General features: G+C 37.1%; 1 protein-coding gene across 10 annotated transcripts; it reads right to left on the reverse strand.

Moving 5' to 3' along the window:
• Positions 1 to 972: 972 nt before the first annotated feature.
• LOC149713136 (uncharacterized) lies at positions 973 to 22,298 on the reverse strand. 10 transcript variants are annotated; one of them, XM_089846313.1, is made up of 7 exons: positions 15,926 to 16,646; positions 14,912 to 14,950; positions 14,584 to 14,842; positions 12,433 to 14,507; positions 6,627 to 6,967; positions 3,990 to 4,304; positions 978 to 2,373 (listed from the first exon to the last, which is right to left on the reverse strand). In XM_089846313.1, the coding sequence occupies exons 4-7, from the start codon at positions 12,632 to 12,634 to the stop codon at positions 1,525 to 1,527; spliced, it is 1,707 nt and encodes a 568-aa protein (XP_089702439.1). In that variant the 5' UTR covers positions 12,635 to 14,507; positions 14,584 to 14,842; positions 14,912 to 14,950; positions 15,926 to 16,646; the 3' UTR covers positions 978 to 1,524. The 10 variants fall into 10 exon arrangements, with proteins under 10 accessions (XP_089702489.1, XP_089702498.1, XP_089702481.1 ...); XM_089846363.1 differs by lacking the exons at positions 14,584 to 14,842; positions 14,912 to 14,950; positions 15,926 to 16,646 and adding exons at positions 20,038 to 20,098; positions 21,893 to 22,298 and having other exon boundaries at positions 973 to 2,373; positions 12,433 to 12,470; XM_089846372.1 differs by lacking the exons at positions 14,584 to 14,842; positions 14,912 to 14,950; positions 15,926 to 16,646 and adding exons at positions 21,215 to 21,283; positions 21,893 to 22,298 and having other exon boundaries at positions 973 to 2,373; positions 12,433 to 12,470.
• Between the last annotated feature and the right edge of the window lie 306 nt (positions 22,299 to 22,604).

Consider the following 22,604-nt stretch of genomic DNA (forward strand, 5'->3'; position numbering starts at 1 on the left):
TCGGAATAGGAAAATGACCAAATAATTTGACCAAATAGTGTGAAGTTCAAAAATTCGACCAAATTTAAATTTCTATAAATCTATTCTACCAAATTTCAAATTTATAAATAATGGGACACGGAAAGGTACTATTGAACAGCTGAAAACTTATTTTTGAACGAATCAAAGGCTTTATTTTAATTAAAATTAGGTTAGTTGTCAATATATCCCTACTCGTTTTGCCATGTATGACCTCTTCCATGATACTTTATTTTTAATAGGTATACTGTAGTTGATAATAACCATTATCCTTTAAAACTTTTAATGGTTTATGTCCTTGTCTATGAACTTCTAAAGACTGAGTGGCTGATTCCAGCTATAGCCTCCTAGATCACGCGACTCGGTGAACGCGGGTAATACTTAACAGTAGCCACGTCAGAATTTTAAGGCTGTGTCTGCCGAGTCGCGTCATCTATGAGGCCACGATCCAGCGGACACAATCACAGCGCCCATGGGGATAGGGGCATAACATTTATGTTCCTATATCTATGACAGCGCCCTCAAATTCACAAAATCAACAGAAAAATTCAAAAACTGGTTGCGAATACCAAATAATTTGGTCAATAGACTGTTAAAAACATTCATTTTTTAGTGGTTTGATTCGCTATAGAATAGTCGGTTTTTCGAAGCTCATTATTTGGTATTCTAGAATTTTGAAAACCATTATTCGATTCGTCGGTGCGAATAGTAAACATCAATTTTGACCAAATTATTTGGTCCGACCAAATAGTAACGAATAGTCTGCACGGTCCTATCTCACACACACGGTATTAAGGGAGTCCAGAGTGGCATTTTAGGGAATCTATCATTATGGTTATGGATGCAGAGAAGAAGCAAATATCTTCCGTACTCGACTTTTATCACATTGTGGCGGTTTTTTTCCCGCATAAAATGTTTGTTTATCTGTCATGTTTTTTCAGTAAAAACAAATTTATATCGTCTCCTCTCTGCAACTCGGATATGATTCAGAACACAGAGGAAAAGATAAAGATTTGATACTCGAAGAATACGTAAAAAGAACTAAAATCATTAACATAGAGATTTAGGCCTAGTGTATTCATCACAGTTCCAAAGTATTGAAAAGAATTTTATTTTATACATATTCCGAAAAATATTACAAACTGAATTTTTATTTTTTCAAAACATAATGAATTTAGTTTCAAATTTTAATGAGAAATTGTGAAAAATCTGCGATAAACTTAAAGTAAGCAAGGTTTATATATTCCCATTGTATTAAAACTATGGTTACGTAACAAAAAAATGAAAGGTATACATATTCTGAAAACTCGTACAAGGTAGAATTTTTACATAACATACTTAAAAAAAAATTTAAATTGAAAGGCAAAGTAGTAAAGAAGGTCCAAAAAATGCGAGCAAAGTTGACATATTCAAAACCTCTTAAAACTTTTAAGATTGCGTAAAAATATTACGAAAAGAATATGCAAAAGTCATTAGAGAGAGAAAAATGCAGTACGTAAACATTTCTTACAAAATTTCTTGTCGCATTATAATATGCGCACCATCTTCCAGAAAACCTTTCGGGCATGGCAAAAAAGCCAAACTGCAGAACTGGTTACCGTCACCTCTAAGCATTTTAATTTCACTGTTGAACTCTTGTTGTTGAAGAGCAATTATATATTCTTTATCGGTCGTACAAACATCAGCCGATAAATTATAATGTTCAGCAGACCCCGTCAATTGCTTTAAGTTGTAATTGTAAGTGGAGGGATTTCTGATAAACGATCCACTTTTAACTACCAACAATAGATCTTCCCCTAACACAGCCATTTTCGGGTTAAAACTTAAATGGTGGCTGTACCCCGAGTTAATGGCGCAATTTTGGGTCAGTACGTTAGTTTTGGGATTGTACATGTAAAATTGGTAGCCATTTTTAAAGTAAACGCAGCCACTTTTGATAGTCAACGAAGGAGCATCATTATTAAAAGCCTGTTTCAGCTCGCGTCTACTAAAGTCGTCCATGGTTTTATTGTAGAAACCAAGAATTACGTTGTTACTTTCGGTATTTCTGCCGTAAATGTACAAAATGTCATTTTCCGCGCATACTTTAAAGCATTGAAATTGCTCCTTTGTGAGCGGCAGTTCTCTTTTCTTGGATAATGTTTTATCTTTGACATTGAAAATGCACAGTTCATTCTTGCCAACTAGGAAAACGGTGTTCTCATCCGCCGCGCAGAAATCCACGACGAAACCCACGTGAAACGTAAAATCTTTCCATCTTTGATCATCGTAATGATAGTCGACCAGGTTTACACTGAACCCTATGACTCTGACCAACGTTAGTCTCAACTTTAAAGCCGAGATAGAATCCGTAATCTGTACAAGTTAACATGAAGAAATCGATTTGAGATTGAAATCTAAGCTTTTTAACCTTGTAGATCCCAAGGACGTGGAAGTAAGTTCTCATTTTTAAAGCAAGAAATTACTGTCACCAGTTGACTCACGATTAAAAATAAGGATTAAATTATCACTCCAACATTTCAACAGAAATGCGACGCATTCAGGAATGAGAAAGAGGCCGAACTAATAGATTTTTCTGATAATAGGGTTACGCTGCGTTGGGTTGTGTCGGAATATGTTACGTTAGTTTTATTAGATCTAGGGTTTTCTTCCGATAAATGGAATTGGGTATTGTTATCGATTTTGATATTTATATTTCGATTTAATCGTGTTTAGTCACTATCCTACATCCTTGGTTCTTAAAAGAGTCACAGCAGCCCTAATGCATTTTGCCCACCTAGAAAATTCAACTATAGACTCCCAAAGACTGTCATATTATTTGCAGACCACTAATGACTTAAATCACCCTCGTGACATACTTTGTTCAGAAATATATTATACCAATTTGATCTGTGAAACCTATTTACGATTTTTATCTCAAATTTAAGATTTCATCAAAAATCTCGCGACACAATAATGCTTGGCAGCGCAGCGTTTGGGAAACACCGAGAAACACTAGGCATTGCAGTACTAAACTCTACATACCGATACCAAAAGTGGATGAGAGGAAAAGTATGAAAATGGCCAAAAGTCGCGAGTCATCAGAGTTTCGCCGTAGTTGACCGTTTTATTGGCGTAGCTATACTGGGCAGGCTAGGAAATAAGACAGGTTTACAGGTCAAAAACCAGTTTATTAATAGATTGGACCACTTTTTTTATTCAAAACGCGAGGGTCACTGGTCCCAATGACTAATTCCTACTTTTATTAAAAGTTGATATGGGGACCTCTTTAATTATTTTAATTTTAACATAAATTTCGACTCCAGGAGTCCAGTTGTGTATACAACCCTAAGCCGAGATAGATTTTTTTAGAAGACAGAACAACCACAAGTCCTGGGACCAGTAGAAAAATAAATTGGGGAAGGGTCACTGGTCCCGGGACCAGTTTCATATTTAAGACATCAGGGGTCACTGGTCCGGAGGACTAGTTCAGAAATAAACCTTATTTCCAAGCCTGATACTGGGTCTGTTCACTCCCTTAAAATAGGTCTTGTGTTAATTCGCGGATACGCGGTTACCGTCGTCTGCTATTGTGTATGCTAGAACTTCCTCGATTTGTGTTTGTAGTCAGGACAGAGTAGCTGGTAATGTTTTAAAAGCTATTTGAAGGTATAATATGGATTTGAGTAAGGTTATCGAAGCAATAGAAGAGTGCATAAAACTAGATACGTTTAAAAACAAATCTCGGTAATTTAGCTATAGCGCGAGCAGCTTGCGTCGTGATGCGCGTGATCGAGTGGGCTATGGTTAAACCAAGGAGCATAAATGTCTGAACTACTTTCAGTCGCAAGTTTGCAAGTCCATCAGTCACTAGTAAACTAAATAGTTATTGGCGAAACTTTGATGTCCGCGTTTTTTAACACAGGCTCTCTGGCCTTTGTCATACTTTCCCTCTCACCCACATTTGCCGATACGTATAATTAACATCTTACTTTTGTTGTTTTAATATTAATGGCTGTAGCGGCTTCGTCAAAGGAAGATTCGGGGTATAAGGACAAAACCTTGACAAAAACTTGACCAACATAGCTGCTTGGTAATCCCTCCATTCCGGACATGTCAAGCAATTCCATGTACTGGTTCATATCGAAGCCTGGATGCAAAGCAATCCACGCTATTATTCCCTCTAGTTTAGTTTTGAGAACAGAAACTGAATTCAGTTGATCTTGCTGTCCAGGTTTTATATCCAGACAATCGTTATCAGAGGATTGAAACATTTTAAGAGCGTCCATAAGAAGGTCGTAAGGAATCTGGGTTAAAATGAAAGATGTATTTCAGAACTATATTAGTGTAAATACTAGTTGACATAGACCTTATAACAACCGCAATTCTCAAAATCCAGCAACTTTACAAAAATATCAGCGGTTTCAATAACAAGTCACTTGAAAATATTTACCTATTAGCTAGGTGTGGCTGGGGTGGTGAGGGCGTGTTATTTCGTATGGCTAGTAACAGTATTCATGTTTTCTCGAAGGTAATATTCGAGATGGTCAAACAGTTGGGATAAATTTAGTTATTACCACGCCTAGCTAAAAGAGTCCAGCATCCACATACAATCCGAAAACATACACACTCACACATCATAAACGAAAAGGTTTTTCAGACTCGTAGCTAAATCAGATTGCAACTGTATATATTAAAGGGTCAGGAGTACTTTTCAACGACAACTATAATAAAAAAATAGCAACCCGGCCTTTACAAATAGTGCTCTTTCTGCCTGAAACCATGAGTTAATAATATGATAGATCCCTATAAGTTACTCAGGCTCCATAGGTGTAATGTATCTAGCGATTTCTTTTCATTTCGCCCGCGCGGGAAAAAATCCAAATGATGCGCTCTCTCTTGTTGAAAAAAAAAATCAATCAATGCAATTTGCCGATATTGATAAAGAATGCTAAAGGTAAGAGTTGTTATTGTGACTTGAAACGAGAAAATTATACAACTGAGCTAAATCCAATCCACTGATCTCTTAACTGTTTTCTTAACCGAGGCTACTGAGCGAAATATTCGCCTGCTTAAATAGCTCCGATATCATTGGCTAGCTTCCACTACACGCGCTTCCGGGGAAAAACCGGAAAGAAGAGTAAATAAGATTTTCGTTCCCGTGGCGGGCGCAGAGCGTCGCATATAATTGGGAAGCCGGCGGCGCGGGAGAAAACGCTGGAGTATAAAAATGAATTGCCTGAGTAACTTATAGGGAGCTAACATATTATTAACTCATGCTGAAACTGAATCTCTCATTCTAGCTACCCTGCCAGTATTCCCCCTTCGCTAACCCCAAAACCGGAGTAGATAGTTTTGATACAGCCGTCCATCAAATTAAACCTAAACTTGAGAGTTGCCGCAATCTAACCGGGTGAATTCTTTGCCTATGTCAATTTTGTTTATTTCATACTTCTAAGGTCCAAAAACGGATTTTTTTCTTAACTACAAACTTGTTAAAATTTCTAAAAAATAACCTAGAGTAGTATATTAACATGAACCCACTTGAGTTCAACAGACTGAATGACGAGCCGCGGCCCGAAACGTCTCAAGGAAAATTTTAATGTTTTAATAAAATCACGTTGGATATCTCCGTAAACAAAAGTGTTTAATTCTTTTATATCTTAAAGACCGTGAAAACAATAGCTATGAGTAACCTTTTTAAACAAACTTGGTGTACGTCCATCCGAAGTCAGGAAAACTGCTTTAAACTCATATCATAGCGCTAACGTACTTCCTTTCGCAATTCTACCACCTTACGAGCTGCAAGGTGATAGTGGATCTTTCCTTAATAAGTTTCTATCCATGCTTGTTTTTCGAGAACAGCTGGCTACAAACAAACACACACAAATCAGACGAAACACCATCGCAAGAACTCGGTCTGGTTATACAGGTATAACCACACCTAACTAAAAACTGGAGATTGCTAAATGGAAATTACCAGGCTAGATATTTTTGGTTTTTCTTCGATTTTTAAATTTTTATTCAAAAAACATAAAATAGTGAATATTTCAAATTGCAACCATGTATCCATATAAAATCATTAAAAACGCAGGAGGAGTTAAATTATCTTACTGAGATGACGAAACGGGACTATAAATTTTTTAAACAATCCCTTTGAACTAGTTTTCCAGTACATTCTCATACCCATAGCCCTCTTGGTCCAGAAAGAAAAAGTAATTGCTCGTATCTTTTCTAACCATATATATGGATTAATGATTTCTGTTTGAAATTATACTTCATTAATATGCTTTTCAAAAAAAAAAAAGAAAACATTCTAACTCGGATCGTTTCACTAAATGACAACACCACACAAATTTCACATAGCATGCAACGGACCATTTTCAAAAGGTCGAAGGTAAAACAGAGACTGTTATTTGACCATCAAAGACGTTAGACTGGGCTTTAAACAAGAGAACTTTAGTGGACTAGTAACGTTGAAGCCCAGTTTAACGTCTTTGGATCCAGATATCGGATGTTCAGTCTGAAATATATCAAGCAAAAGATACTGCACTCCCGCTTTGAAAAGAGACTATTTTTAAAATGATATATCATTGAGGTTTAGGCATTCCATATGACACGGAACTTACCGTTTCCATATCCAGTTTTTCGAAAGTTTTCGCGACATTTATTGGAAGTAGTTGCCTAAAGACAAATGATTTCAATTCAGTTTCTACGTCCTTTAAATCCAACTTTCTCGCCAATGAAAGTGCAACTTTGTAATTTTTGTATTCTCTCCAACTGGCAACGAATTCCTTGCATTCTGCGGTAAACATATCTAGGCAGAACATATCGGCCAGATGTAAAGCGCTCAATAGTTCGTCCAGGGATTTGGATTGAAAATCCATCTCGACGCCATACATGAAGTCCAACAACAGTGAGAAATCCCTTTTTGAAATGTCGCTCAGTTCGACGTATCCATTTTCGGATTCTTCAAAAGATAAAAAATAAATAAATAATAATAATAATTCCTCATTTATTAGTTTGTAGCTAAACCAAATTAAATTTGTATGGTGTATCCTTCCGTACTAGTTTAGGGACCTCCCTAGTTTCTACTCCAGGGGTGTAAGGTTATAAAGATGATTAACACCCTGTGTTACCTTTGACCTTTCCCTAACTATATAAGGATCGACTGCTTACGATAATAAGTCAGTCACACTCCACTACTAAGATGCAGTAGTTCGCTCGAGCTAGGGCTTTGACCCTTTTATTGGACTTTATCTTCAATGGTAATTATTATTTAATTTCTTTAATTTGTAATAAATACAAGTCGGTATTTATTTAGTTAGTTTAAAAAAAGTATGAATGAACGTAAGTAACGGGAGGAGTCTAATTTTAGTATTAGCCAAGGCTCTTATGGCCACGTGGGAGTTCAGAAATCTGGCAAGCGTGGTTACAATATAATTGGAAATCCTCTTCTAGAATTATAACGGTTCATCTTATAACCGACTGAAAATATAATATGCTGAACATTTGCGGTGACGTTACTCTTCTGTAGTTCGCATATATTTTTCCAATACACGGCCATGTTGAAAAATGGGAATGTAGAAAATTTGGTCCGCGCGATTAAACTCATTTGCCCCGTATTTTTGTGCTCGATTTGTCGTCTAATGGGTTGGGGTCAACCTCGTGCGTTCTATGAGAGCACGATATCTAATTGGGCTATTATTTATAGGCGTCTTCAAACCTTGAAAGAAAAGCGGCCGATGTCTCGCGATTCCCATCGTGCTAATGCAAAACAACGTGGTCAAATTAAAATTGTACGTGGTGGTGGTGGTCGCTTAAAAGAATACAGAATTGCCCCCAGTTTAAACTGGCTTTAAATTGACGTTTTAGTAAACCAAACACTTGAATGATGAATTTTTTAATGGTCAAGGTCTTTTTTAAATTTAAATACGACGCCAACCACGTGACTTTCTAACCGGCATTTACTATTTTGCGCATGCCGCCATAGATAACCTTACTCTCACGTGACCTTTAATTCTGCCTCTAAAATGGCGTAGTTCTGCTATCGCAAACGGGGGGGGGAATAATAGTACGAATAGGGAACGGGTTTTTTCCCTTTAATTCATGTCCTGAATTGATCACTATTTCGTTCAAGCTTAAACTAAAAACAAGCTTGTAGACGTGCAGCAGGGGCACTTATTATACAATGTTTATGTAATGTACACATATTTAGGCTAGGTGTGTCTAAACTTGTAGTCCGTTATTTCGTCGGTGTGTTTATGTCTGAAATATTTTTCCGGCGAATATACAGGGTTCGTTGTTTAACAAAGGTTGGTGGGAGAGCAGGAGGCTAGTACATATTAACGTAAGTTAATAAGAAATATTCCATAAGTATGACACTACCTATACTTCGTAATGCTAGAGTCTTACTGAGAACTAGTTTGAGAACGACAAGCAAGAATTGACTACACTCGGTTCTGCAGTCCATCTTCCTATTAAGTCTGTACTACGCCTTTAACAGCGCCTCGCAAGGCGTCGCTTTTCCAAAGTATATGACGTTTCACCTACGTCACTTCATGACAAGCTCTCGGTAACCAGTGACAAACTTATGGAACATAACTTATGATAGTAATAAGGATATTTAATCTTTCTCGTTACCTTACTAGTTTTGTAAGGATTTACGTTAAAATGTATGAAAGCCATAAAACGAAAAACAATTTTTCTCCTTTTGATATTATGGTGGCATTTAATAAATATCCCAAAATTAAAACATCCGTCATTTGTTTTTGAACGTTTTTGAAATGCAAATATCGTGATTAAGATAAAGTTAACGGAACTTTGGACATTCTCGAGGGTCCTACGGGTTCATTTTTATCAAATATTCAAGACTTAAATATTTCTCGTTGAAACTTTCATTAAATATAAATATATTAGGGTCATTCCACACCGATTCGAACGACCATGTTACCATGGGTCGGCCGATCTTAATGAAATTTTAACCACGTTAACTATCAACTATTTGATGGTGAAAGCCCAAATTTTAGCCCAAAATATTAATTAGAACCAAAAGTAGAGGCTTTTGAACAAAAGTCACGTTTTTAGGTGTGCGCCATGACCATATTCGTACCCCTAAGCATAATGTTGAATAACTTTTTTGCATTTTGATCAAATTTTGTAATATTTTCAGATAAAGGGTAATATAACCAGTAGAGTTCAATAGTGCTAACGATATGTCTCTATCTTGAACGGTTCTCTCGCAAATAGGGGTCAATTTCAAAATTTCGAAGAGCGGGGGGTCAACTTTGAAGCAAAACCCTACAAAGGCGTTAACATCGATTTTTTAGTTTTTATGAAGTATCGATAGCCCTATTCCTAGGCGTTAACGTGATACCAGATTTGTTCGTGATATTTTGGTTCTAAGGCACAAAAAACGTAAAAAACCAAATTTCAAGAAAAACACATTTTTGGGCGAAAATATTTTTTTTTATTGCGCGAGGAAAACCATTATTTAGCTATAAATAATACTTGTGCATTGTCTAGTCATATTTTGGGAATTGTCAATTTCCCTAAATATGCCTAGAAAGTTCCGATTTAACTTTGTCGTTCCTCAAAAACCTGCTAAAGGAAGTCATTTTCTTCTTTGGTGGCTTCCAAAACATGAGGCCACATACACGTTTTTATCGTATTTTGCGGTTACGAACTCTACAACAGAAATATCATTAAATGTAATTGTATTCACGTTGGCATCAACAGAAATATCATCAAATGTAATTGTATTCACGTTGGTATCAACAGAAATATCATCAAATGTAATTGTATTCACGTTGGTATCAACAGAAATATCATCAAATGTAATTGTATTCACGTTGGTATCTACAGAAATATCATCAAATGTAATTGTATTCACGTTGGTATCAACATCCTCATCTATTGCGACCATAACATTTGTGCTGAACGAATCTCGTGCAAGTCTGCACATTTGTGTGATGTGGAAGGAATTTATGGTTGCTTCGAGGGCCAATGACAGTATTAGCCTTGGAAAGATGTTCTTCAAGATATAGTTGATGAAGTTTAACATCCTCTTTCGAAGTGTAAAAAAATTAGTACAAGAATTCTTCTTGCTGGCCATTCATAGAATTGTAAAGGCTTTAATATTTGATAATTTTCGATGTTTTGCAAGGAAGCACGACATAACAATACCGTCACAGGGGCTTTCACCATGCGAATAATCAAAGGAATTCCATTCTGCGGCTAGTCAAAATCACGAGATTCGTTCAGCACAAATGTTATGGTCGCAATAGATGAGGATGTTGATACCAACGTGAATACAATTACATTTTATGATATTTCTGTTGATACCAACGTGAATACAATAACATTTGATGATATTTCTGTTGATGCCAACGTGAATACAATTACATTTGATGATATTTCTGTTGATGCCAACGTGAATACAATTACATTTAATGATATTTCTGTTGTAGAGTTCGTAACAGCAAAATACGATAAAGACGTGTATGTGGCCTCATGTTTTGGAAGCCACCAAAGAAGAAAATGACTTCCTTTAGCAGGTTTTTGAGGAACGACAAAGTTAAATCGGAACTTTCTAGGCATATTTAGGGAAATTGACAATTCCCAAAATATGACTAGACAATGCACAAGTATTATTTATAGCTAAATAACGGTTTTTCTCGGGGAATAAAAAAAAATATTTTCGCCTAAAAATGTGTTTTTCTTGAAATTTGGTTTTTTACGTTATTTGTGCCTTAGAACCAAAATATCACGAACAAATCTGGTATCACGTTAACGCCTAGGAATAGGGCTATCGATACTTCATAAAAACTAAAAAATCGAAGTTAACGCCATTGTAGGGTTTTGCTTCAAAGTTGACCCCCCGCTCTTCGAAATTTTGAAATTGACCCCTATTTGCGAGAGAACCGTTCAAGATAGAGACATATCGTTAGCACTATTGAACTCTACTGGTTATATTACCCTTTATCTGAAAATATTACAAAATTTGATCAAAATGCAAAAACGTTATTCAACATTATGCTTAGGGGTACGAATATGGTCATGGCGCACACCTAAAAACGTGACTTTTGTTCAAAAGCCTCTACTTTTGGTTCTAATTAATATTTTGGTCTAAAATTTGGGCTTTCACCATCAAATAGTTGATAGTTAACGTGGTTAAAATTTCATTAAGATCGGCCGACCCATGGTAACATGGTCGTTCGAATCGGTGTGGAATGACCCATTAGTGAGTTCTAGAAATTGGCCGTAAAACATGTTACGAAGACATTTGGCGCTCTATACGTAAGATATTCTAATTTCGGCATGAGACAAGGCGCAGGTAGATGCTATTAATTTTTGATTTTAAAGTTGAAAGTACAATTTTTTCTTAAATTTAATTCCACGAAATTAAAGGGAAATAAATATCTAGGGTATAAAATTCAGCTTGTACGTTTTGTAATTTATATGAATATTAAAGTAAAATCATAAACTTTGTAATTCAAAAGAAGGCCGGTCAAAATTTAAGAAATTTTAGCGACCCTAGCACAGTGAGCTTTTATGCGTGTCCAACTTACAACACTGGCGGGAAATTTGTAATGACCTTGATATGCCATAAACATATTTAAGTCGACCTTGAACGATAAAACTTTAGCACTGTTGAGAAATTTATCATGACCCTGATATGACAGACTCCCGACATCCCCTTGTACATGGCCTGGTTTTTTTGGTTTTTCTGCCCTTACAGGATTTATAAGTTCCATGATAGATCTAAGACCATTAACAACCCCCGGGACTCGCAACGCAAGCTTTCTACTTTTCGTGGCGTTCTGTTACGCGCTATCCTAGCGACCCTTGCTGTATATTGAGGAAACTTTCAGGGTCCATCGAATTTCCGGTTTACAGGCTGCTCTTTGCTATTTAAAAATGGCGGATCACGACGAAGAAGATGAGAATGAAAATGTTAACGTGCACATATTTTTTAACTACCATATTGCAGATATCAAGCTAATTTAGCGATGTATTATTTTGCTATTTTATCATAATTGTACGTTACACTGTTGCGGCCTCGGCCTCCGAATTTAGAAGAAGAGATCTTATTTCTTTTTTAAGCGATATCCGGAACCGGAAGTTCTGTACACCCTATAAGTTTCTATCCGTTGCCGCTTGGTGGCACCCTTGTCGCGAAAACAGCCGTAACTCCTAGAGGCAGAAATTTCAATACGAGGATCTCATAGCGTTGCTGGTTCCGGGGGTTGTTAATGGTCTTTGGATAGATTAAGGATTTTGTTAATTGTATACCGTGTCAATCGATATCGATGGATTTAAAAGCTTAAATCGAACATTTAGTTCTTTCGATTAACTTCTCTACAAAACTAATAACACCACCATATGTCAAAATAGGCTAATTAAAAAAACATTAATAAGTATACAAAGATTTACCTTTAAAACGACCAGTAAACATCGCTCGGAAATACTGGCTGCATGAAATGAGAACACTTCTGTGAGCGTTGAATTTACTATTTTCGACTAACAGCTGAATATCGCAGGATTCATTGGCATCCCTGTCTTTTCTAAGCGATTCGATTATAGAGCAACACCGATCATCCTTTTGTTTAGCACTCTCGTACTTCTTTGCACTCATTTTTCCACGACTATTTGCGTAGAGAGTCAAATTCCAAATGAACAAATTAATGTATACGAGACTTTGATGCTTCTGAAAGCAAAACTAAAACAACTTCGTATCTCGATTATCGCTTCAAGGCTAAATGTAAAGGACGATGTTAAATTACAATCACAAAAGGCTAAAAACATGAATAAAACTGATGGTGAAACCTATTTCCACTCTGGACAATTCGAGGGACGATTTCTGACCTATTAAAACAGGAGCTTAATCAAGAAAAACTAAAATTGAAGTGTGTCGGTAATCTCATATGATCTGTTCACAGTCTGTTTAAAGGGAGGGTGAATAGGAAAAGGGTTCTAGCGAACTGAAAACCGAGCATCGAGACTAACAATGAAGCGACCGTGCTGATTTTCGAATCCCCGCTGCGGAAAAAGATGGAAGGGTTCTATCTAACTGAAAGCCGTGCAATGTGGTTCTAGCGAACTGAAGATGAACAATAGAAATCCTTTCAAATTTTTTCCCTCCCGAATTTTTGCATTCCTCTGAAGAAAATTGACTATTCTGCACAGAAAAAAATGTGTTAGGAAATTGAACACAATCTCTGAACACCTTCATGCAACACTCTCCTATACATGTTCAAAAATGAGAACATGTTCAAACAGAAATCTGTTCATTTTTCTAATGTATTCAAGCCACTTTATGTTCCGATTTTGAACGTGTTTTTATTTAAGTGTTCTGCCTCTGAACATGTTAATTACGCAGAAAATGTGTTCAGGAGCTGAACACAATCCCTGAACACCTTCATGCGACGCTCTCCTATACGTGTTCAAAAATGAACACATGTTCAAGTAAAAATATGTTCACTTTCTTATGTGTTCATGACGATTTTTGTTTCGGTTTTGAACGTCCTTTAAGTGTTAAGCATACACTCTAAGAAAATGGGGTGTGCTTTAACTCCTTTAAAAGTATTTTATATGGGTCCAAATTTGACACCATTACAGGTATTCATTTCAATAACACTTATTGATCAATTGGTGCAATAAAACGGTGCAACAGAGATGCAGTTTAACACCTTTTTAACTCTTATATCGAACTAAAACTTAATTTTTACTCTCACATGAGTGTTGTGCAATTCCTTAAAGGGTGCGGCATAGCACCTTTCAGAGTGTCTCATAACACCTTTCAGACTGTCGCATAACACCTTTCAGACTGTCGCATAACACCTTTCAGACTGTCGCATAACACCTTTCAGACTGTCGCATAACACCTTTCAGACTGTCGCATAACACCTTTCAGACTGTCGCATAACACCTTTCAGACTGTCGCATAACACCTTTCAGACTGTCGCATAACACCTTTCAGACTGTCGCATAACACCTTTCAGACTGTCGCATAACACCTTTCAGACTGTCGCATAAAACCTTTCAGACTGTCGCATAACACCTTTCAGACTTTCGCATAACACCTTTCAGAGTGTCTCATAACACCTTTATGAGTGTCTCATAACACCTTTATGAGTGTCTCATAACACCTTTATGAGTGTCTCATAACACCTTTATGAGTGTCTCATAACACCTTTATGAGTGTCTCATAACACCTTTATGAGTGTCTCATAACACCTTTATGAGTGTCTCATAACACCTTTATGAGTGTCTCATAACACCTTAAAGAGTGTGTGATTTATTAGCAATCAGTGCTATATTCTCAGCAAGGTTCCACTTTGAGTTAAATTAAGAGGAAATTTCTTATGCAGAACTATACCCCTTTAAGCAATGCTAGTTCTCGCATGCAGTGTGAAACTGCATAAAAGTTGGCCACTTGTTCGACTTAAGACTTAAATCGAGCATGAAACTGCATGAAAAGTTGGTAATTTTTACCGACTTAATAACCTCTGAAAAGGCAGAAAGTTTTAAATTAGTATAAATTCATCGGGTATTAAGTTGGTTGGAAGGTAGACATAGACGTACTCCTTAAATTTAATAATCTCTTTTCACTAAGAGTTTTTCGAGCACCAGAAATTTTTACTGTACTATAATTTTCCATTTTTTAGCCACATCGTATAATGTACATCTACGATGAGGCTCTTAGTTTGACCAGCCCTGTTGTTGTAGTAGTAGGGGTGTCACAGTAGCACCTTTGTCAGTATAAAATTTTTCGATCGTCATTGAAGGGAAAGTGAAAGGGAGAGAACAGAGAATTGTGGTGAAGTTGATATTTTTCGTTCGTCTGCTTAAAAGGAAGGGAATTATGATAGTTAGGTTAAGCCATATACTCTCCCTTAAAAATTCCCCTCACCCTTCGACAATAAGAGTTTCACGCTTTCAATAGCCTCCCCTATTTCAAAATTCAAAGAAATCGAGGGAAATTTTGAAAGCAAAAGCAAGTATTTACTGACGTTCTTTTTAGAATGGTCTTAAGGCGCCGGGATATTACAGTTATTGGGTGTTTTACCGAATTCTTTCTCTTTCAAACGCATCTGGCCATAAGTTCATGTTAGAAATTTATAAGATGCTAAAATTATGCTTCGGCCTAAGTCTATGTTGTAAACTAAAACTTTCTTTACGTGTATTAATCGAGCGTTAAGTACGTAACCATTTTAGCACTGTTAAAAGTAACTCGATCATCGAGGGTGTAATCACTAAAATTTTCTGTTCTTCTATTAAGGGTTACTTGTGTGTAATCATTTTAGCATTGTTGTTTTTAGAATGGTCTTACGGGTAATAACTTTAGCAATGTTAAGGGTAGCGGATCGAGGGGCTACTCACTCAGAAATTCAGAATTTCTCTGTGTCGCACTATTACTATTACAAACATAACATAAATAAATTTATTGGAGTAAGGATTACTTCGCACAGTTAAAAGTAGCGCTTCGAGGGGCTATTCACACAAATTTTATACACGCCTCCTAAGTACGGTACGATGTGGCTTCTATTACGAGCCCTTGGGTTGTCTTGTTAATATCAAAACGGTGTTTAAAAGTTTTATTTTACACCGAATTTATACCTTAAATTGGCCACAAAAATTCAAGGTAATAAAATTCTCTTTAGGGTGTTTTAACTTTTTACGGTGTAAAAAAAGTGTTTTCTTAAATTACACCCTTTTAACACGTTTTTAACACTTTCTTAGAGTGTATGAACATGTTAAGTACCTCTCTCATTCTACAGTCCAAGAGAGATATGTACGAGAGTTTCTTACTTGTAATTAATAATTAATAGGTATTACTGTACTGAGGTTTAAGTTATTTTGCTAGTAAAAGGACTAGAAAGTATTGAAATATATTTTTGTCTCGTAATAGTTACTTAAAACTTACCCACAAAAAGGATTACACCTTTAATATTCTGAAGTGCCAAGGCTTAAAAATCCTGTCCAAACTTAGGTGCTGTTACTTTCGGGATCGGTTTTCTTAGCACTTTAGCAGCAGTAAAGGTTGCAGACGAATTTTAGGGAATATTAAAATTTCCCAAACATAAGTAAATGTAATTGCAAAAATGCTTTGTCAGAGAGTTCGTCTCATCGTCTGCGCTTTGCCAAGAAACGTTTTCAAGGCGTAGTTTAATTAAATTCACATTCCAAATATTTATTATTTAAAAATATGCTTACCAGTCTGGGAAATAAGGATATTTTTTAAACTAGTCCTTTGGACCCGTGACCCCCTAGTGTTTGAAATAATAAACTGTTCTCCGGACTGGTCCTAGCCTTTGTTACCCTATAGATTTGAAATTAATAAACTGGTCCCGAGGACCAGTAACCCGCACTCTTTGAATTAAAATACTAGTCCAAGAAATTACTAAACTGGTTTTGGACCAGAGGAAGTGTGCTATTTTCCAGACTGATGCTTACCAGGTTTTTAGTCGAGTTGATACATTCATATTCATTGCATAAGCGTCGCTAGGGTATGAAATTTGGGGGAGAAGAGTATCGGGCAAACTGTTTTAAAGTTATTATAAGAAATTAATACCAAAGTTTTGCATAAGTGGTTCATTGAAACTTAACGAATCTATCAATATAATTTTTTATGTATTGCTACAGAACTTTAGGGGCCCCCGAGCAATTTTTGGTAGGGTTTACGGAGTCTAAGTTTGAAACTGGGGGGGAGAGAGGGGGCTTTACCCCCCCCCCCCGAAAAAAGGCCTAGCGACGCCACTGATTCATTGAATTGCATAATTACTTCAAGTTTAAATTCATTCCTGGGCGACAAAGAAAACCATGGATATAAAGAATGCGCGTGAGGAAATAGGTTTTCACGCTATAGGATAAGCAACTTCCTATCTCCGACGGAACCTTTTTCGATGTATACTCTGTTCCAGCTTCGGTCGTCAGCACGCACAAAGCTACGTTACATAGAGATCTATCTAGCTTAGAGTGTGCTGAGAACCAAAGCTGAAACAGAGGATATATCGAATAAGCTTCGTCGAAGTACGCCTTCAACTGCGAGGTTACAGAACAAGAAAACAAATGATTGCGTTCGCTGTTCCTTAATTTTTAATGCGTTCATTGTGAAAGTGTTAAGATTTTGTGTTCAACTGTTACAATTTTTCGAAATTGAAACAAAAATTAGAAGTTGAACGCCAAAATTAAGCGAAGTGTTCAATAAATTACACTTTTCCCTCACTTAAACATATCAAGAAACCAAAATCTGATTTTTGAACACTAAAATGTGTTCAAATCTTTAACACACTTTTTTCTGTGTGTATCTTCAGTTCGATAGAACCACATTGCACGGCTTTCAATTAGCTAGATTCTGCTAGAAGCTTTCGAACTTTTCACCCAACGGGGATTCGAAAATAGGCACGGTCGCTCCATTGTTAGTCTCGATGCTCGGTTTTCAGTTCGCTTGAACCCTTTTCGCTGGAAGTCGGCCTTCAAGGCCATAAATTTTAGACCTCAGCAATTAGCAAGGCTAATCAAGATGATAGCCCAAATTAACTCAAACCGAAAGTCTTGACTAGGAACCATTGTTTTAATGATTTTGACTCTCCAAGAGATTATCGAACTGATGTCGTCCGATGTCAATATTATTTTCTGATAAATATAACTCCATATAATTGACTTTATGGGCCAACTTTAATACATCCGCGATAAAACAGAGGAGTTTAAATTTGAACTTAAAATGGATTGGCTAGTAAAGGTTCCAAGGAGGGCATATGGTTCTGGGCTCCGTTAATTTGATGGTTCTGATAAGGGTCTCACTCGACTTAAAGTTGCAATGAAAGTCATTGCAAACGTTGCTTCGGATTGTATTATATGGTGCAATAGGCGATTTTAAAACCTTCCCTCTCTTCTTTGCCCCAAATTACATTATTATGTGTAGAGGACTTTTTAAAAAGCTTATTGTTGAATCTCAGACTGCATATAGAGAGCTTTCAGTGGTCCGAATAGTACGTCACACTCACCTATGTCTTACCGCTGTTATGGCAGCCATTTTGGTGAGTTTCAGCTTCCCCCCTGCATTCAACCCACATTGTAAATTATCTCACCAATCTTAGCTCCTCCCCCAAGCGAAAGCTCTCTGTAAGCGAACATAAGTTACTTTGAACACATTCTGGAACTTTCTATTATAGATATTTATCGAAACCCTGCGAAATCTTGTCAACCAAATATTGGAGAGAAAGTATATTTTTAGGATTAATTTCTGGTATCGATTGCAATTATTGCAATCGATACCAAAAATTAACCTAAAAAATACTTTCTATGTAAGATGTACAAACATAACACGTGTTATGTTGGTACACCTTTATTCTAATCAAACCTAACCTAACCATAAATACAGGGATCACAAATGTTTCTTCGACAATCCAATGGGGAGTGATTTTGTCGCCTTTCCCTCAAATTTTAGTAAACTAAGTTTTCAAAAATTAGGCCTTATTAAGAGCACAACATATCTGATTAATTTTTTTCTACAGAGAATCAAAGAGTGGAATCAGAATTCTAGCTAATCGGTGTAAGGGAAATACAACTTTCATCTTTGATGTTGATTACTTTAATTAGGCCTAATCTCCTCCTTTGGGATACAAGCTTAACTATCTATTCAATTTTTATCCAACTATTTTTGTCATAAAACAGAATTTAACAAATTTTGAAGTATAAAGACATACCTTTCTACTTTACTATTGCTTGATTTGACTTAACTTGAACCAGTGTCAAAGATTAGGCTTAAACAACTTAATTTGAACATAGCTCGTGTGGTTTAATAGTGTTCGCGAGACAGAAAGTAGCACGTGTGGCTTAATAGTGTGCGCGAGATAGAAAGTAGCACGTGCTATATGACTCGCAACCAAATTCCCATTGCCTAGAAACAGTTGAAACAGTAGAACCACATGCCAGAGTCCTGCACGGGCCGGGCTTACGACATTTGAGAATTTTATCGGGCCGGGCTTACGACATTTGAAAATTTTATCGAGCCGGGCCGGGTCGAGTTTTCCAAATATTGGAAATTAAGGGGCCGGGCTTTTGTTAATTTTTCAAAATTCGAGCCGGGCCGATCTTGAGTTTCCTTTATTCCAAAATTCAAATGAAAGATAGTTTAAATGAATATAAGCTTCTAAGAACAGATTATCATAAGAAATGAATAATACACGACGCTAAAGCAAATATGAATTCAATTCATTGATGTTATGTAAAAGAATATGAAAAATACAACTGCACTACGTGTAAGGGGCCGGGCATGTTCAATTCATGCAATGTGTCGGCCCGGGCCGGGCTTGGTTAATGCATGTAACGGACGGGCCGGGCCGGAAAACCAACTATATACTCGGACTCGGGCCGGGCCGGAAAACCAACTATATACTCGGACTCGGGCCGGGCTCGAATCGGGCCTGAAAAACTCGGCCCGTGCAGGTCTCTGCCATAGGCCACTCGATCACGCGGTCGAGTTATAAAAATCCATTGAAGTGCCAAGAAGTTTTGGAAAAAATTACTTTTCGGATGGAAAGTTACAGTTTAAGAAAATTACTACGTGAGGAAATAGCTTTTAAGGCAATACCTTCTGATCTGATGTTTGAATTGTATTTAAATTTTGTAAATTCCTTTTTTAAAACCAATTTATCAGTATCACACGTTGACTGAGCCTTTTTTCGACTGTTTCTTTGACAGAAGAAAAATATTTCAATATTATCGGTTTATGCATCTGTGATTTCTGATTTCCTAAAGAAAAACATTTAACCTTGAAGCGATAAAAGCTACTTCGGATACGAATTTCAGTTATAGATTTTCTTTTAAGCGTATAAGCGCCTCAATCATTTATTGTATTCTTTTATAATTTCACTGTCGGACGCTTATCGTCGTGGAAAAATTTCTTTTAAGTACCATAGTAAAAAACAAAAGGATTATCGGTTTTGCTCTATGATGCACTGCATTAGAAAAGACAGGGATAACAACGAATTTTGCGATATTCAGCTGTGCCTATTTCAATCTTGCAATTACCACGGATGACTGTGTTGTACCTCAATCCGCATTTTTAATAAATATTTGTTTCACCATGGATCTTATATAGAGAGTTTTACCGATGCCAGGGGTAAATAACGAAAGGAGTTAGAGACGCTAGCTTCCGTAGTGTAGAATACAGTGGGACTTTCAAACGTAGACACAGAAAAGAGAAAACGCCTCGGTCGCGCCGCCTATAATTGAAAATAAGTATGATATTTTCCAACCAATAGCGTGGCAGCAAAGATTCGCAAGTCATGCTGGGATATCGAGTTTCTCCTGTCTGCTAGTATTCGTCTGCTAGTGCTCGTCTGCTTACGACTGAGTGACAATTAGGCTTAGAGTAAAGTTTATTCATTAAGGTGCATTTGAATTAGAAACATGCAACTTTAAAGTTGGTAAATTCCTTATTCGATAATGAAATGGAATTAATTGTCGTTTTTGCAGCCTTCAATACAGTTTTAGTTGTTTTAATTTCTTTAGTCACAGATACAGTCGATGATCCTGATCCCACAGTTCCCACTAAGCCTTGGCTCACTGAGCCGACTCTGTAACCGCGCACTTACGGCAAAACAAGTTTGATCACATTTTGAGGATTTCCCCAGCTTCAAATTGCAAATTGTTGACTTATCTTTCTTCTTTAAATCGCTGTTTACTCGCGATTGAATATAATAATTATATTGGGTTGATTTATGAGACGACTTCACAACATCGACACCCGCCATTTTACTTTACCCAGAATACCTGCGGCGCGAGATTTTAAGGCAAAACTTTTAAGTTTCTGGTCTTATTTACAATACAGTTCCAAAGATGGCACTACGTTAGTTACAAATTCTATGACGTTTCAAGGTCCCACTGTATTCTACACTACGGAAGCTAGCGTCTCTAACTCCTTTCGTTATTTACCCCTGCCGATGCAAATACCACATCATGAACAATTAAGGGAAAATTAGAATTCTATAGTACAATAGGCTTTTGCTTTACCTAACTAGCCCAACAGGCACAAGTTGTTTCTGACTAATTAGACAATAGAGAGTTTAAAGAAACACTTCCGCGATACTAAAAGAGGAGTGAAAAGGGTCAATTATCCCCCGCGGTCAATGGCGGTTTGGTAGAACGACACCTCCAGTTTCCGTTAACGTCAGCGTTTCCGAGAGATCGGGCGTGAAAAACCCACCTGATATCTTGCATAACCATCTTCTGGTCTTTGTTCACAAAGACATCAATCCGTTGACACTGGCTTCTACTTTATTTTCATCGTTAGGGTTAAGCGGGGATTGGGGCAAATAAGTAATAAGAAAAAGCGGATTAGCGAAATTGGTAGGCTATTGAAGTTGCTTGAAACCCTGGCCAAGTAAATCTTAACCCAAACAGCAGAAGTGAGATGAGACCAGAAGTACTGAGCTAACCAAATTATTCACTCGGCGAAAGTGAATATTCTTGATAAGACACTAACGGTTGGCCCTCTAGTAGCGGTTTCTGAATTTTTCCTCCAAAACGTGAGACGCTCGCGGTGGTAGACGGCCGAACTAGATTCAAGCACCCGCGTCCGTGTTCGGCCGCTTTAGGTTGAGGGGAAGGTGGTAGGAAATGTTTTTGGAACTCGACCAATTTTTTCCTCTCTAGTGTAGGCGCGATGGAAGCGGCATAAAATCCTCAAATCTGTTCACTAGTGCCAGGATCTACTACCAATGCTAGAGCCCTTCACTTCTAGTCTCATCTCACTTCTGCAAACAGTGATAATAGAGTAGAAGCCAATTTTGCAGATTTGGTTTCTATGAGGTATAGACAACGACAAAGTCCTGAAGTTGGTGGTGTTAGAAGCCAGTAAGTAAATGTGGGATAGAAAAATTACCAGAAGACGGTTGCCAATATGTGCAGATTGGTGTTTATGGGGGATGAACAGAGTCCAGAAGATGGTCTTGTAAGAAGTCATTGTGTATATTTTTCAGAAAGTGTTTTGTTTGTTCATTTATGGTCAGTCACAATTCCTTGATATAAGTAAAACATGGGGAAAGTTTAGATGTGGTTAATGATTTAATGTTAAATCCTTAAAAAGTACGAAATCACGACTAAAGCAAGTAGTCCACTAAGCCTTGTGAAACCGTATCGTTAACGTAACGTCACGTATCCAAATACGAACAGAACGCCATCTGATAACGTTTCTTAAGCGATGCTTTCGGACTTAGGTAATGGGCGCCCTCTTTCGGATGAATAACGAACTTAAAACGGAAACGATACGGTTTCGCAAGGCTAAGTGGACTACTTGCTTAAGAAACCCTACTCCCCGATGATAATGAATAAACAGACGACTAGCGCGAATTTTTATGAAAACAGGTGTCGCTACATTTGCACTTTTTCCTACCTCGTCTTCACCGAGCGGGCTTAGAAGAAATCGCTGACACTACGCTTATGTATCCTAAGTAACTTACAGGGAGTTATTAACTCATGCCTTGGTCTTACTTTTCGGTCCAATCCAAACCAATAAAACTTCAATGGATTGAAGTATTATTTTCTCTCGAGCGTCGAGGTCTGCGTTTCGACTAAATTTAAATGTAGTACTACTA

Source organism: Phalangium opilio, unplaced genomic scaffold, assembly GCF_054372755.1.
Source record: "Phalangium opilio isolate 3A_F unplaced genomic scaffold, DU_Popi_V2 ptg000009l_1, whole genome shotgun sequence".
Classification (NCBI taxonomy): domain Eukaryota; kingdom Metazoa; phylum Arthropoda; class Arachnida; order Opiliones; family Phalangiidae; genus Phalangium; species Phalangium opilio.

Coding starts and splice junctions, on each gene's coding strand:
- LOC149713136 (XM_089846347.1), bottom strand. CDS start 12,634: ATGAGTGCAAAGAAGTACGAGAGTGCTAAACAAAAGGATGATCGGTGT. Junction 6,968..12,432: donor GTTTACTGGTCGTTTTAAAG/GTAAATCTTTGT, acceptor TATCTTTTGAAG/AATCCGAAAATGGATACGTC. Junction 4,305..6,626: donor AAAAACTGGATATGGAAACG/GTAAGTTCCGTG, acceptor ATTTTAACCCAG/ATTCCTTACGACCTTCTTAT.